Source organism: Neoarius graeffei, chromosome 17 (assembly GCF_027579695.1).
Source record: "Neoarius graeffei isolate fNeoGra1 chromosome 17, fNeoGra1.pri, whole genome shotgun sequence".
In the NCBI taxonomy this organism is placed as follows: Eukaryota; Metazoa; Chordata; class Actinopteri; order Siluriformes; family Ariidae; genus Neoarius; species Neoarius graeffei.
Genome location: NC_083585.1, coordinates 2179090 through 2195759, shown reverse-complemented (window position 1 = coordinate 2195759; position 16670 = coordinate 2179090). Strand labels below are relative to the sequence as shown.

The 16670-nt window shown below is 43.0% G+C and overlaps 1 protein-coding gene across 2 annotated transcripts; it reads left to right on the top strand.

The window, feature by feature from the left end:
* Positions 1-696: 696 nt before the first annotated feature.
* On the top strand, positions 697-15679 carry LOC132864583 (histone-lysine N-methyltransferase PRDM7-like). Of its 2 annotated transcripts, none has more exons than XM_060898008.1 (4): positions 697-979; positions 10196-10367; positions 14988-15259; positions 15364-15679. In XM_060898008.1, the coding sequence occupies exons 2-4, from the start codon at positions 10208-10210 to the stop codon at positions 15385-15387; spliced, it is 456 nt and encodes a 151-aa protein (XP_060753991.1). In that variant the 5' UTR covers positions 697-979; positions 10196-10207; the 3' UTR covers positions 15388-15679. The 2 variants fall into 2 exon arrangements, with proteins under 2 accessions (XP_060753991.1, XP_060753990.1); XM_060898007.1 differs by lacking the exon at positions 697-979 and adding an exon at positions 8664-8739.
* Positions 15680-16670: the final 991 nt, after the last annotated feature.

Sequence of the window (16670 nt, the reverse complement as noted above, 5' to 3'; positions counted from 1 at the left end):
GTTTCTATACCACACTGTAATAAGCTTGATTTAAATAAAGACTTAGCTTATCTTGCTAACTAACGTTAACGTCCGTCCACTGTAGCCTTCTGGCCTCAGTGAGTAAGTAATTCAACGTATAAAGACGTGACATGAGCTGAAAGAACAAATCACTTTAATAAATGAAAGTTGTAAAATAACACACTTTCAACAGGCTAAAAGTTGGTTAGCAACTAACATTACCAATGCACGTCTTCTGCTGCAAACCATAGACTGTATACATTGCTGCAAACCCATGGACTGTATCTGATGAATCAACTGAATACGGTGTGGACTAGAAGCTGTTGCTTCTAGCGCGTTCTAGCGCTGCGGTGACTAAAAATGGTACGGTCCACAATAGGGGTGTCTGTCTGAAATCGATTTACATTAAAATGTTCCTACAATAAGAATGCCGAATGGGAGTTGGTTTGAATTATATATTCCTTTTCACAATATCAGAAAAAAATATCGGACCCCCCAAAAAAAAAACTTATATTTTTGTCTCTTTGGGGGGTACTGGGTCTTCATTGGGGGGTATAGTACCCCCCAGTACCCCCCGTAATTCGAACTATGCTCTCGCGCATGACGTTCGCAATTTGTCGCAGCCCAGTGAGATACTGGCTTTTGGGTTCGGCTGGGATCGGCGTCCTTCACCCTGAAACTCCGCTCCAGTCCAGGTGGTGGCGGTAACGCGTCCAGTAGCTGCTTCTCCAACCGCCAGAAAACACTGGAGAAGAAAAAGCCGCTGCTCGTCTGAGCCGCTTTAGCCCCTCGAGTTATAAAAATAAAAACGCGTTTTTGTGTCTGGCTCTGAGGATTTAAAACCCTTTAGCCCCTCGAGTTATAAAAATAAAAACACATTATTGTGTCTGGCTCTGAGGATTTAAAACCCTTTAGCCCCTCGAGTTATAAAAATAAAAACGCGTTATTGTGTCTGGCTCTGAGGATTTAAAACCCTGAGGTAAGTTAAACTGAAGGTGTGTGGTCGAATCCCAAATATATCTCCACTTTACTGTTTTAGGAACTCCGTTCAGTATGAAATAATGCCGTGTGCACCCTAGATAGTGCACTATTTATCCACTCAGGAGAGAGTTGTAGTTTGGCTAACCTGTTTAGTTGTATATTGAAAGTATTTAAATCTTCACTTCAAGTTCATTTCCATCGCTTTCTTTTTTCTTCTAAATTGCAACTTCCTCGCAATTCCAACTTTTTATTTCTCAAAATTCCGACTTGATTTCTCACAGACTTTTTTTCCCTCGGGGTTTTTATTTATTTTTAAAAATTATTATTATTATTATTATTATTATTATTATTATTATTAAGCTGATCAGGCAGAATCACCCCCTCTGCAGTGTGTTGAGCAGAAAGCTTTACACACTGAAAATGAAAATGGATGAAATCATAGGGGACTGTTTTAGGCATGGTTTTCCGAACCGGGAGGTCTTGTTGTTGGAAGAATCGTATGGTGTTGAGCTCGAAGCCTCTGATCCCTGCAGAGAGAGAACTGTGTCTAACAATTAGCTCTGGCAGCAATGAAACCTCTTACTTTAACTCAGGGCTGGTTTTATACGCAGGGCTTTATTAGGCACTGCAAACTCTTCTTCTGCGTGTTCTTCTTCTTCTTAAACTTATTCATCTTCCGTACAAATTTCGAATAACCCAATAACCGTACATCGCACACAGGCAAACAATACATCAAAACGTGCGGCTCGATCGGACTCGGTGTGCTATTACTTTGTTCAGAATTCTACGATTTTTAGTCGCGAAAAAAATCACGCAAAATTTCCCATTAATTTCTATGGGAATAAATGAAAAAAAATCGCACATTTTCAACGTTTTTCAAACATCCGCTGCTCTGGCATGCTTTCACCTGGAGACATGATTCAAACTTTAAAACGGAGACAAACTTCTCCTGTGTGGATCTGGCATTCAACTTTTTTGCTGGGTTCTATACTTTTTTATCAGTCACAGATCAATCACCATGATCAATTCTGGAGAAATTCAGACTTTATAATGAGTGTCTATGCAGTCGAGCTAGAGTGAGCTAGAGTGTACACAGCTTTAAAAAAATGCTCTACATTTCTCATTAAAACTGTGTTTTCAGCCACAAATTTCACTCTACCAGAGCATTTTTTAACATAGTTACTGGGAGACCAAATGTTCTCCCAGTGGCCAGATTTGGTCTCCTAGTCAATGCAAAACCAGCTTCACTGGGAGACCAAATTTTAAACCAAGTTATGTCTTATCATTTGGTTCAATCAGTTGCAATTAATTAACCAAGTACCATGTAAGTATACATTTAACAAGGAAAATGAAGATATATGTTATATACACACATGTTGGTTAAGAAAAACAAAACTAAAATTTGGTTACTGAGATGGCTGATGTCAGAATCCGATGTCATTGCTGTGTAACTTTGAGTGTCTTTGACATAACACAAGGGCAAATACGGACCCAATTACATACCGTATAACGGCGCCCAAATTACGGGCTTGTCAAAAGGCCCAAAATAGAACTTACGAAAATCGGCCAAATTAGAAGAAAATATCCTGTTTCATAAGGGTGGAGAACCCAAAATATTTTTAAATTATTGTTAAATGTCATTTTTTGGCGTATATATTTCAATTTGTTGTTCAGTCGCTTCATAACATGAAGTGAACATGAAATGCGTCTAGCGATTACCGTAAACCGTGTCTGAGTCTCTGACGTCTGAATGTCATAAAATATACTTCCTTTGTTTATGTTGTGAAATTCTCAACGATTCATGATAACACGTGGCTGTCGGTTTGTGATACTGTTGATAGTATAGATTGACAAGTGGTCGTCATGCTGGGTCGTGGTAGACCTAAAGGCCAATTTATGCTGACAACCCAGTCCTCGCAGATGGCGTCTGCGAAGCCCCCCCCCTTCGCAGATGCTCTGCGTGCACCTCCCAAAAATTGTGACCACCACAGACAGCCTCGCAGACAGCGTCGCAGACAAGAGGGCTCTGATTGGTCCACTCTACATCCGCTGTACACGCACTTCCGCTTCCCTACTTTCCCAGTTTGTTTTGTTTTCACGACCGCCATTTTTAAAAACACGAGCAAAGATGGAGCAGCACGAAGAGCGGTTGATCGAGGAAGTACGTACATCTATACGACTCCAGTTCTAGTCATTATAAGGACAGCGAGGATAAACACTCCACTAACCACACCCACCAACTACTCCTAGCGATTTCGCGACTTCACGCCCCCTTGCGTTGTGGCGGTGAATAACATCGTGCATGCCTGTTACTCCCCGCTCAATGATAAATTACAACTGTCTGTGAAAAGCTATCTGCGAAAGCCTTGTCGCAAGAGCATGCAGAGCCCTTAAGACAACTGGTAAATCACATAATAAGAACAGCAGTTCATATATTCATGGAAAATGCACAATCGATGGCATTATTAAGTCTACAGGTGGGGGAATGGGGAGGTTTATCACACAACAGAACAGTCAGAAGACATCAGACGATATTGTTGACAAGGTCGAGGTCATTGACTTGTCGTCTGCAACAGCTGCCTTACAGTTGCCAGGAACGTTATGGATTTTTATTACATATTTTATGTGAGACTTTTATGTAATCTGCTTTGTACCAGCTTATTTTTAAACTTAAGTGAAAATTATTTTTATCCCATTTATGCCCAAATTAATTTATACCAAATTATGTTGGAAGTTGAATTGAAATAGATGTGCGCCCAAATAGATGCTGTGATCATAATTAGGCTTACAAAATATTTTTATCTTTTTTCTTTATTCAGAATGTTGGAGAAAACTTTTGACTTTTTAGATACAGCACTACTTTATACTTGCACATGATTATGTAATTTCTATTATTTTTATTGCTCGATATATTTATAATTGGTTAAAAAAATTACTAAAAATGATGCGTCAAAAATTTTCGGCACGCTACGCGTGAAAATAATTTAAAAAAATAATTTTAGGCTCGCCATGGTGCCCAAATTAAAAACCTGTCTTTGCATCACAGAATATGCCGCAGCGGTGCAGCCACATGGACTCTGGGGCCTGTGATTGTATTGCCCAGACCATTTGGTCTCCTAGTGGAAAATCCTTAAAAAATGCTCTGCACTCTACACATATAATTTTCTCAAAAGTTGGAGTCACACTTGTCTTGATTCACACGATATGTCCACCTAAACGATAGGATTTACAGTTTTCGCACAAAAAGCCTCAAAGTGACAGGTTCACAGCCCAACTGCTCCATTGACTCCCATTATAATCCCAACAGTGCTTTTACTACAAAATCAGAAATGTCAGTTGTTTTCAACTCGCTCTGTTGTCCACATTTTTTACACTAGGGACAAAAAATTACATCAATGTGTTCATGAGAGCCTTGTAGCGCTCAATGTGAAATAATTTTGTGAATACCTCCTTTCATTTTCGTGTAAATCGCCGTTGTTCGATGAGAAGGAAATCTGAGAAAAAGCTCTCTTTGCCTGTAATCTTATGTCTCTGCTCTGCACCTGAGCACCGTCACCAAAGCAGCCAGCTCCAGTCAGGGAGCAGATGGGGGAGGGGCTGCTCTCTTTCTCTCAAACACACATGATCGTAGCATCGCAGCATCATAGCAAGTCACACATTCACACAGTGCAGTACAACTCCTGCAATAGCGACTGCTACACCCACTGCATCACACGATTTCCCACAGGGGAATTGTCTAGTTAAACTTATTCATTCAGGAATGTGTTCTCTCTTTCTTACTTTTTATCCTTTATACAGATATGTGTAAGAGTGTCTATGAAAACAGGCACATTTTAAAATTTGCAGACGATACCATCATTGTAAGTTTGTTACACAATAATGAAGACAGCCATGGTCCAGTCTTGGAGGATTTTATTAGGTGGTGTGATCTTTCTTTCTTGGTGCTTAATACATCCAAAACAAAGGACATGATTATTGATTTTAGAAATCAGGCTCCAAACCATGATCCCACAGTCATCAAGGCCAATCTGTTGAACGCGTGGATAATTACAAGTATCTTGGGATTGTCATTGACGATAAATTGACTTTTAACAAGAACTGCGAAGCAGTATGCAAGAGGGGACATCAGCGGTTGTTTTATCTTCGGAAATTGTTCCGTTTTAACATTGATAAAACTATGCTGACCCTATTTTATCATGCTTTTACTGAGTCATTGTTATCTTTTGCCTTCATGTCTTGGTTTGGTAATCTGTCACTACAGGACAAAAACTCCCTGAACCAAATAAATGGGCTGGGTGGCTAATTGGGAAGCCTCAACCCACTATGTCTTCTCTTTATGACATAGTTACAACGTAAAGCTACCTGTATTCTTAAAGATGGCTCACACCCTTTGCATGGTGAGTTCCAGCTCCTTCGCTTTGGTCATCGTTTTGGGGTCCCTAAGGGAAGGACAAAATGGTACAGAAAGAGCTTTGTACCAACAGCAATTGTATTGCTGAACAGTAAGGCCCAGAGGTGAATAATTTTGTTCATACTGAACAATTGATGATGAAGCACTTTTTAAAGATCACACTTTTAAGGATTGTATATGTTAGGATGTGTGTACTGTTGTTGTCTTGTCTGTTACAATGTATTTTACATAGCTGTTATTTTGTATTGGGATCACTGAATTCCTGCCTGCACAACGAATTTACCAGTACTATGGTATGGTACAAATAAAGAAACCTTGGACCCGCCCTCCATTCTCAAACTGCTGCTAGGCCATGTCCCCACTGCCACATACCCCCACCGGTCGACTCGGGCCAGGGAGCCATCCATCCTGCAGTGGACTCCCCCTTCAATGGAACAGGAAGTCTGCCACCACCATCTGTGCCCTGGCCTGTGGACCACCTCGAATGTAACCATGTAACCTCCTGGAGGGTGAGATACCAATGGGTGATCCGCACATTGGCATCCATCATGCGGTGGAGTCACTGGAGGGGCACGTGGTCCGAACAGAGAGTGAAAGGGCACCCCAGCAGGTAGTATTGGAAGGTGAGGACTGCCCACTTGATGGCCAGGCACTCCTTTTTAATGGTGCTGTACATACTTTCGTGCATCGAGAGCTTGCAGCTGATTTACAGTTCCTTGCTCTCTACCTTCTGGTACAAAACGGCCTCCAGCCTTCTGTCCGATGCGTCTGTCTGTAAAATGAAGGGGAGAGAGAAGTCAGGGGAGTGTAAAAGTCCCCCCCACACACACACACACACTCTGCAGCTTTTACCTTGGTGAAAGCCTGTTGGCACTGCTCTGTCCACTGGACCGGATCTGGTGCTCCCTTTTTAGTGAGATCAGTCAGTGGGCTAGTGACATCTGAATAATTAGGTATGAACCTAGGATAATTAGCCAGCCAGCCCCAGGAACTGCCTCACCCCCTTTTTGGTCTTGGGCCTCAGGCAAGCCGCAATCGCAGCAGTCTTGTCAATTTGGGGATACACCTGCCCATGACCCAGATACCGTACTTCCACCCACCCAATTGCATGTTTTTTTTTTTGGGTTAGCTGTGAGACCCACATGCCTCAGTGACTCTAGGACAGCCCTAAGGTGTTCAAGGTGCCGAGGCCAATCGTTGCTGTACGCGATAATGTCGTCAAGGTACATTGCCACATAGGCAGTGTGGGGATTGAGGATATTCTCCATGAGCTGCTGGAATGTGGCAGGAGCCCCAAATAACCCAGAAAGAAGCGTGACAAACTGGTGTAATCCAAATGGTGTGGAAAAGGCCATTTTCTCTCAGGATAGAGGAGTCAAGGGGATCTGCCAATATCCCCTTGTTAAATCCAGTGTCGAATAAAAGTGAGCAGCATCTAACCAATCAAGCAACTCATCAATGCGAGGCAATGGGTATGTGTCGAATTTAGACACCACATTTGACTTTTTTCTATAGTTTACAAAGAACCGGACCAATCTATCAGTCTTGGGTACCAGGACCGCCGGGCTGCTCCAGTCACTGTGTGATTCCTCAATCACAGACGCGGAAGGAGAATACGGGAGGACACCACTGGTGCAGTGGGCCAGCTGTGGGGAGCCAGCCCCCATCTCTGTGGTGGGGGAATGGGGTGGGGACGGGAAGAGAAGGGAGAAGAGGCAACCCATCCGCCTGCTGTCGGAACCAGCATCAGATGGCCCTCCACCAACTTGATGGCTTGCTCCAGGGACACTGAGCGATGACGCTGGACCCAGTCTGCCATTCCTTCCGGAAGTTGAGCGATAAACTGTTCCAGTGTCACCAGATCGATGATCCTGTTAGTGTCATGGTCTTCCACCCTCAGCCGCTATTGGTCGAATGAGAACGGCCGGCTGACCTCCTCCAACGTCCGTGTCCAGAAGCACTGGCGATGTTGTTCCGGAGAGTGGCCGACACACTGCAGGATGGCTCTCTTCAGGTCGGTGTATATGAGCTGGCTGCCGGCAGTGAGCTGCTGTGTGGCGGGCTGTGCCTCACCAGTCAGGAGCGGAAGTAGGCATGCTGTGCGCTGCTCAACTGGCCACCCCCACACTTCGGCTGCTGGCTTGAAGTGAGCAATTATAGCCTTCCGGATTGTTGTACGGTCCCATCTTTGTGAGGGTGCTGTGGGGAGGGTCCGCTGTGGTTGAGGTCCCCGACAACACAAGCAGATGCCGGAACGCTTGGCGATCTTCCTGCTGGGCCAGTATCAAGGCTTCAAAGCATTGATCTTGTTCCTTCCGGAGGGTGGTCAGCGCTTGATTCTGGTTCTGCTGGGCAGTAGCGAGGGCATGGATGAGATCCTTCAATGGGGAAGACTTCATGTGGTGGTTCCCTTCTGTACTCCCGGGTTTCGGCACCACTCTAATACGTCCCTCATGTGGGTGGAGCAGGCTTTTAGATAGAGGGGCGTCTGGGCGTCTTTTCGACGCCCTGTACTGAAAAAAACAAGAAATTGGACGCCCTACTTTTTAGTACGACGCCCTAAAGACGCCCTAATATTTCCGCCCGTGTTATGTCCGGTAACTTAGTTGAATATGTTAAAAAATCGCCGAGTCTGAGCTTTCCGAGGATCTACAAGCTTTGTTGACACCGCCATTTTGGAAATTTCAGAAGTCTCGCTTTGACAGCTGTCTTTCCCGAAGACGCCCAGGGTTACCATAGCAACAGCACGAGCCCAGAGTACAAAATATAGGCACCCGCCGCAGAGCTACAGAAACACGCGTTTCTATGGCTGCACTAATTTCAAAGTTGTGAGAGCCCTCGTTATAAATAAATGGGTTATTAAATAAATTTGGTGTACAAAGCACTTGTAATATGCGTTCCCAGAGCAGAGGGGGAAAAGATGTATGCCTAGGAGACACTGGCATAAATATCCAGACAATGTAGACTATATTGCCGCAGCTAAATGTGGAATGTAGTCTATAGAAAACCGGCCTTACCTGACATGTTATTTATCCCGAATAAATCCTTTTAACAGTAAATAACACATTTTCATGCAGATTTTCCCAACATTACAGGCTACGTAGTGGAGAGTGTGGTAGTCGAGCCGGCGGGTAGTATTTCTAGTAGGCTAAACAATAATCAAATACGACACGTTCTAAAGGATGCTGGGATTCCAAAGAACGCACGTGAAAAGGACGAACACGTGGGATATTTGGTAAGGAAGATAGAAGATAGATTTTTCTGAGTTTTTTGGGCATGACAGGAAGAAAATGAAGAAAAGAGGAAGGCAAACAACGATTTCCAACTTCTTTCAGAAGAGAACTCATGTAAGTTTTTTTTTTTTTCTTCTGTAAATTTTTAGTACCTTGGTTTTTACCTTCTAGCTTTGTAATTAATGGGTTTCTATTGAAAAAACGAATACCATTATAATGTTTGAAGACTTAGCCATATTTCCTGTGTGTTTTTTTCTTTGTTATACTAAATCTTTGGACGCTAGCGGCTTTGAAAGCAAAACTGGTCAGCCGGGGTTGGTTGTCACACTGTGTTCGGGGTTGGTTGTCACATGTAATGCAATTGCAATAGGTGCACTACTGACTGAGACAAACACAGCTACAACAAGCTTTATTTATGTAGTATTCTGCGATCAGAAAGCTTTATAGCTAATTTGTCATGCTTAATATGCAACTCCAGCTCAAAAAATAGCATTTGAGAGCATTAGAAATTTCAAAATTTTCTGGGGGAGTACCCCCGGAACCCCCTAAAACACTCGTGCCAGCGGCGCTCAACGCGCCGCTACACCTCGCCACATACAGTGACACCTGCAAAAAAGTTAGACTCCCTAAAAAAAAATCCTGCCTAAAAGCCTGGGGTGGAGTACAGAAGCATGGCAGGCGAGAGATGACGTTCACACACACCTTTTTATTTTCGTGTTGTTTTTCAGCTTTAACGTCTGTTTAGGTACACAGACGTGTGCGTACACACAGTTGTGTTTTGGTCTGGGGAAATCTCTTCTGTCTGCTCTCTCCCTCTTTTTCGGTTCTCCACAGTCACTGCAACGAATACACATGCGTGCGCACACATTTAATTGACAACAGGTGCATTGACTTTGCCACTCACCTTCCCTGGCCCCGCCCTACATTCACAAACTGACACTAAGCCACGCCCCCACTGCCACAAATGCATTTGAAGTTCTTCATACTAACTGTCCAGGTTTTTGTGTCATGCCGAAATAATCATTATAAAGAATTGCGATGCCTTCTCTGCCAGTTAGACGAGGCTGGTGTATATAACTGCAACCAGGAGGACTAGTTTCATTTAATGCTACAGACTCCTTTGGTTTAATCCATGTTTCTGTTTAAACACAGTACATTAAACTGCTGATCAGTAAGAAGTTCATTAACAGTTCGTGCTTCAGACATGAGAGAAAATATTTAAAAGTCTTACCTTTTACAGTAGGTCAAAGGTGCTGGCAGCGGCTGTACAGTCAGTATGATCTAATTTTATATTAATTAGATTATTAGAACAAACTCTGAGTATTTCTACTTTTTTGTATAGCTCGGGGAACAGGCACAGTCTCAATGTAATGAAACCTGTGTGATGACTCTGTGCAGGTAGCAGACAGACAGTTTAGCCTGTCCGTCTGCTCCCTGGCCTTGGCTCTGGATTGTCGTGGATTAGCTAGACCTGTTCTGAGACTATGAGCTATGCTGCGAGAAATGAGAGCAGCATCTTCCTGAGTGGGATGGATACCGTCCCGCCCTAACAGATTTGTTTGATTTTTAGCTGTGTGAGGACATGAAAACGGAGACATCCATGGATGGAGAGACCTCAGAAGCCTGTGTGAAGAAAGAGGAGACGCTGGAGCTGAATATCGACAGCTATGGAGACGATCTCGACAACCCACCTGAAGGTCTCTCTGTTAAAGTGGAAGATCCTGACGATAAAGACTATCTCTGTAAGACATTAGGCCACTCTGGTGCTCAGTAACACTCACTGTTTATTCGACCTTGCACACTATCTAGTGCACTAAAAGTGCAATACAGTACATTTGGCATGTAGCCTCAGTCTCTCTTATAATTTTAATCAAAAATTTGACATTGAAATTTAGATTTTTTTTATTGATTAAAGTATGAACTTTGTTTATAGAGCGTGTAACATGGTAGCGAGGAGTGAGAGAAACTTTATTTATTTAAAATACTTTAGTCGTTCTAAACCGAGGATGTTAACCTGAACAAAAAAAAGCATGGAATATCACACGATGGGTGTGTATTAAAAAAATCTATGCTGCGTGGTTTTATTTTCATATTACAGCATGGCCCAAAATGTATGATTCCCCTCAAACCATAGTGATTTGCTTGTTATTGCAATTTTGAATTTATTAATGAATGACACATTCAATGTTTAATTTGTTTCTGTTTACATTTAATGTTGCAGAATGCCTGTCATTCTCTCCAGCCACTCCTTTGTTTTATTCTGAGACAAAAAAAATGTGGGATGTCGTATAACTGAGAAACCAGAAAGCATAAAGCCCTCTGTCCTGAAGACTCTTCCATCTTGGGAAACTTACTGACTGATACCTGGGTCTCCTTCCATAAATGTTAAATAAATGTGTCGTAACGTCTTCACCACATTAGAAGATTATAGGGTTTTTTTTCTCCCCCTCTTTCTTCCACCCATTTGTCATCCAGTGTGGTCACCTGCTAGTATCCACCCACTAGCCAGGTCTCTCGAACCATGTGAGTGAAGGCTAACACGTACTTCCTCCAAGACATGTAAAGCCATCAAACTCCTCTTTTTCAATTGCAGCTCATGCTGTGTCACATGATAGCAAAACACACATGGAGGACAGTGTTATGTGCTCTGTTCCCCACATGCATAAGTTCGCAGAAGATCCCAACCAGCTGTGATTTAATAGAGGACAGAGAGTATGCCCCTCATTATGCCTCTGGAATGGAATGTTCAATAAGAGACAGTGGGTGTGAGAGACAGGAGTCCAAATATACGGATTTCGGGGCATCACAGTGGCGCAGCTCCGGGGTCCTGGATTCGATTTTAAGCTCGGGTTGCTGTCTGTGTGAAGTTTTGCAAGTTCTCCTCCTCGTTGGACTGCGTTGGACTATTTATTTATTTACTTACTTATTGTGTGGACAGAAGAAGAAGAAACTTTTTGTCACATGCACACTTCAAGCACAGTGAAATTCATCCTCTGCATTTAACCATCTGAAGCAGTGAACACACGCGCGCACACACCCAGGGCAGTGGGCAGCCACACCAGAGCGCCCGGGGAGCAGTCAGGGGTCAGGTACCATGCTCAAGGGCACCTCAGCCCAAGACCGTCCCACGTTAACCTAACTGCATGTCTTTGCATTGTGGGGGAAACCAGAGCACCCGGAGGAAACCCACGCAGACACGGGGAGAACATGCAAACTCCACACAGAAAGGCCCTCGCCGGCCGCTGGGTTCGAACCCAGAACCTTCTTGCTTTGAGGCAACCGTGCTAACCATTACACCACCGTGCTGCAATTAATGTTGTTTGTACCTGCATGTGATTTTTCATAACAAATTTGGGAAATTCTGTTCCCCAGAAGATAAGCAAACAAGTAGCTGAATTTAAAACAACCCTGACCAGGCAAGTCCTAAGAGAATACTGTAAATACATCATGCAGTGCCACAGTCATGTTAATGAACATTCGTTTTATTTTGCCCTGCAAGCTTTGTATCTGACCATTTGTTTACTCCCACAAGGAAGTAAAAAAAACCTCATAGTCGTATCCAGTGCTGGCACAAAATATGGAAATGCCTAGGAAAAGATCGATTTTGCATACTTAATCCGTGCAAATGACATCAGAATCTGCACTGAAGGCAATTGAAATACATTATGAAGATACAGAGACACCTTTTAACCACAATTTTATACTTTAACCATGAAAATACTAGCAGTTTTGGCCATCGTTGTGTGATAAACATCATAAAAATATTGGAAATAGTATCTCCTTTTGTTTAATTTAGCCCCAAAAACCACCTTAATCACTCCTTGTTGGGCAATCCTACCATGATATGCTAATTATTCCACAGGTGAAAACCATTAACTAAATCATGTGGTCTCTACAAATAATTCATTAGAAAAAGTATTTTTTCCTCTGACTACAGCCAGGCAACAGGCAGAAATGGCATCAGAGAGAGAAACTACAGAAGAGCAGCGTATTAGGATGAAAGTTTTGCGGGAGGAGGGCCATTCATAATGAGCCATAGCAAAGAAACTGCATGTGACCCACAGTGCTGTCTGGAAATGCCTCAAGCATCACCAGAAGACTGGGAACATCAAGAACATTTCAGGCAGAGGAAGGAAGAAAAAGTTGACTAAAGCTGATGTCCAGTACCTCAAGACTACATCCCTACGAGAGAGGAAGAAATCCATCAAGGAACTGGCACAGGACCTCCAAGATGCTACAGGCAAGGATGTCTCCCCACACCTGGTTAGGAAGATGCTGTCAGCAGAAGGCCTCAAAGGTCATGTGTCAGTGCGCAAAACTTTTGTTGAGAGGTGGAAATAAGCAGAAGAGACTTAACTGGGCAAAAATTCACAGGAGTTGGACTTCTGAGCAGTGGAAAAGGGTCATGTTCTCAGATGAGAAGAAATTTTGAATTATTTGGCAACGCTATACAACAGTAAGTCAGGTGCAGAAAGGGAGAAAGATACAAGGCAAACTGTATTTCTCCCACAGTAAAACATGGCAGAGGGGTCCTGCAAGTATGGGGAGCTATTGCCTACAATGGAGTTGGTCATCTCTACAAAATAGATGGGACCCTCACTGCTGACAAGTACAGACAAATCCTTATCCATCATGCTGTGCCTTCTGGAAGAGCTCTCATAGAGATCTTGCAGTCACGTGACCGGAAAGTACACAGCCGCCATCTTTTCGGTAAAAAACACAGCTGAATACTGCTGCACTCGTGTACAGAATGGATCAATTTCAAAAGACGGACTACACGGCTCATTTTTCTAATGAACAGATAACTAGATATATGTCTAAAATAAACGATCTACAGATTACTGACCCTTATGGCTTACCGGACGGAGTTTTCACGACCGGATTTTGAACTGCCAGCGGAATACCCAGACGTGTATAATTACCTCATTAACTTTCCCTCGCTGTTCAGTGGTGAAGCACTGCATGCTTATAAATCTCTGGACAGTTATCTTTACAGAAATTCAGGATTTGTCAGCGACTCAGATGTGGCATCTTGTAAACAAGAATCCTCATTGGATGGGTAAGCCACTTAAGTATTGAGTATAGCACTGACCAGCCGATTATAGATTAAGGTAATTCCAGCTGTAATTCCAAATCGTCCGTGCTGTTTACCATGGATCTGGCGTTGGAGAGGTAGAGGCTTAGCAGTGGAGGTTTGAGTGGCTGTTTTCTGAGCTTAGTCAACAGGCCGGCTCTGCAGCCTCGCTTTTGCTTCCGCTCCCGGCACCGCCTCCTTCGCTTTGCTTCCAATAACAATCCACGGAGACCCCGCTGGTCTCGCTATCTCATCCGGAATGTTTTACATGCGATGGAAATTGCTACAAACTGTCATTTTCTGCTTGAAACCAATGTCCAGTAAGTCCATATGGTTGTAGTGGATATTGAAGTCCGGTACAGACGAACAACATGCAAAAATACACACAAAAAACATAAAAAACGTGCACAGGTAGGGAGAGCTTGTAGCCGCAGCCGTTGTAGTAGAATTGTATATAGTAGGGTTTTCCAGAAGAAAAGGTAGAAGCAGAAGTAGAACCAGAAGTAGAAGGCAGAAATATGGCGTTTGACCGACAATATGGCGTTTGACCGACAAGATGGCGTCTGTCACAATCTGGATCGGCTGTGACGTCACATGCAAGTGCTCCATTGGCAACAACTTGATCTTCCAGTAAGATAATGACCCAAAACACACAGCTGGGATGGTTATACAGTATTTACAAAACAAAGAACAAGATGGCAGCTTGGCAATTCTTGATTGGCCAGCCCAAAGTCCTGACATGAATATAATTGAGCAAGTCTGGAACTACATGGAGCGAGAGAAGGTGAAAAGAGCTCCTTCAAACCTGCCACAGCTCTGGGAAGTATTGCAAGACATATGGAGATCAATTCCACTTGATTTTATTCATAAATTTTATGATGGCATGCCTGATCGTGTCAGTGCACTTCAGTGTCAAGGGGTTCCATACCAAATATTGATAATATTTTAGAATGATTTACTCTGGTTACTTGTAACATTTGTTTGTTATGATGAAAATGTTTAGTTTATTAAGAGAACTTGAGAACAAAAGGTCAAATTGTGGTGTTTTGTCATTTTGGTAGGTGTTTCCATATTTTTTGCCAATACTGGTACTTTGTTGTGTCCTGTTTGATCCCAGTCCTGATGGACACCTAGTCTCAACCAGATGCTCAGTGAACCTTACTGGCAAGCTTTCTTAGGATAATCTTTATACAGTACTAATGTACCGTATATGGTCTTAGATAGACACACACAGATTGCACACACATTTGGGCCTCATTTCTTCCTGTTGTGTTTTCTCTACTCCTAGACTGTGAAGTTTGCAAATCCTTCTTCCTCAACAAATGCGAGGTTCATGGACCACCCCTCTTCATCCCCGATACTCCTGTTCCCATGGGAGTCCCTGACCGAGCCAGACAAACACTTCCTCCTGGGCTAGAAATCCAGAAGTCCAGTATTCCTGATGCAGGCCTAGGAGTGTTTAATAAGGGGGAGACTGTTCCAGTAGGTGCACACTTCGGCCCCTGCCAGGGAGAGCTGGTGAACCGAGAGGAAGCCAAGAACAGTGGAGACTCCTCGGTTGTGAGTTTGTCATAAATTTTATTATAAAGATTGTATATTTTTATGTAACAAAATATGACGACTAGATGAAGGTAGCTCCAATTAATATCAATTTCTTTTTGCAGATGATATGTGGAGTAGTGGTGTAAATCGCAAGTTTGAGCACAATGCGGTCCGACATCGGTTCTTTTAGCCAGTGTGGTGGAACTTGCCTGTTAATAAAAAAAATACTAGTAACACCTCAGTGCTCAAGTTGTCTGTGTCTATGCGTCAGCCCTGTGATGACCTGGTGACTTGTCCAGGGTGTACCCCGCCTTTTGCCCGTAGTCAGCTGGGATAGGCTCCAGCTTGCCTGCGACCCTGTAGAACAGGATAAAGCGGCTAGAGATGATGAGATGAGACAGTATATACCCGGTGTGCTGTGAGACAAAGTGAAGTGTGCTGTGGAATTTTGAGCAATCCCATGCATTTTCATGCAGGCTCATGAAATAATATTTTTTTAAAATACAACAATGTACTTTTTCATTAAAAATGTTTGTAGGTAGTCACTTTATTATCTAAATGGCCTTTAATTCCATTTTGAAAATACATTTGGTTCCAGGGAGGAGGATTATTATTGTAGCAACCAGAAAAGGCAGTCGCTTTAGTTGTTGCCAGTTCCACGGAGCCTTGCCAGAGTGCAAAGGCTCATGGGGCTGTTAATGTTAAAGCTTGGAGAACATTAGGGGCTAAATAGCAATGAGCCACCTTGACCAAGACTCCTGCAGTAATTGACCACCTCTGTCCAGTATTTCTGATAGGCATGTATCTTGTAGTAAAATAAAACCTCTAGAACCATGTTATGTACAACCCCGATTCCAAAAAAGTTGGGACAAAGTACAAATTGTAAATAAAAATGGAATGCAATGATTTACAAATCTCAAAAACTGATATTGTATTCACAATAGAACATAGACAACATATCAAATGTCGAAAGTGAGACATTTTGAAATTTCATGCCAAATATTGGCTCATTTGAAATTTCATCACAGCAACACATCGTAAAAAAGTTGGGACAGGGGCAATAAGAGGCTGGGAAAGTTAAAGGTACAAAAAAGGAACAGCTGGAGGACCAAATTGCAACTCATTAGGTCAATTGGCAATAGGTCATTAACATGACAGGGTATAAAAAGAGCATCTTGGAGTGGCAGCAGCTCTCAGAAGTAAAGATGGGAAGAGGATCACCAATGCCCCTAATTCTGCGCCGACAAATAGTGGAGCAATATCAGAAAGGAGTTCGACAGTGTAAAATTGCAAAGAGTTTGAACATATCATCATCTACAGTGCATAATATCATCAAAAGATTCAGAGAATCTGGAAGAATCTCTGTGCGTAAGGGTCAAGGCCGGAAAACCATACTGGGTGCCCGTGATCTTCGGGCCCTTAGACGGCA

Excerpts from the sequence above, each read along its gene's own strand:
- LOC132864583 (XM_060898007.1), top strand. The coding sequence starts at position 8,683 with ATGAAGAAAAGAGGAAGGCAAACAACGATTTCCAACTTCTTTCAGAAG. Across the intron at positions 10,368-14,987 it reads TGACGATAAAGACTATCTCT|ACTGTGAAGTTTGCAAATCC; the intron begins GTAAGACATTAG and ends CTCTACTCCTAG. Across the intron at positions 15,260-15,363 it reads ACAGTGGAGACTCCTCGGTT|ATGATATGTGGAGTAGTGGT; the intron begins GTGAGTTTGTCA and ends TTCTTTTTGCAG.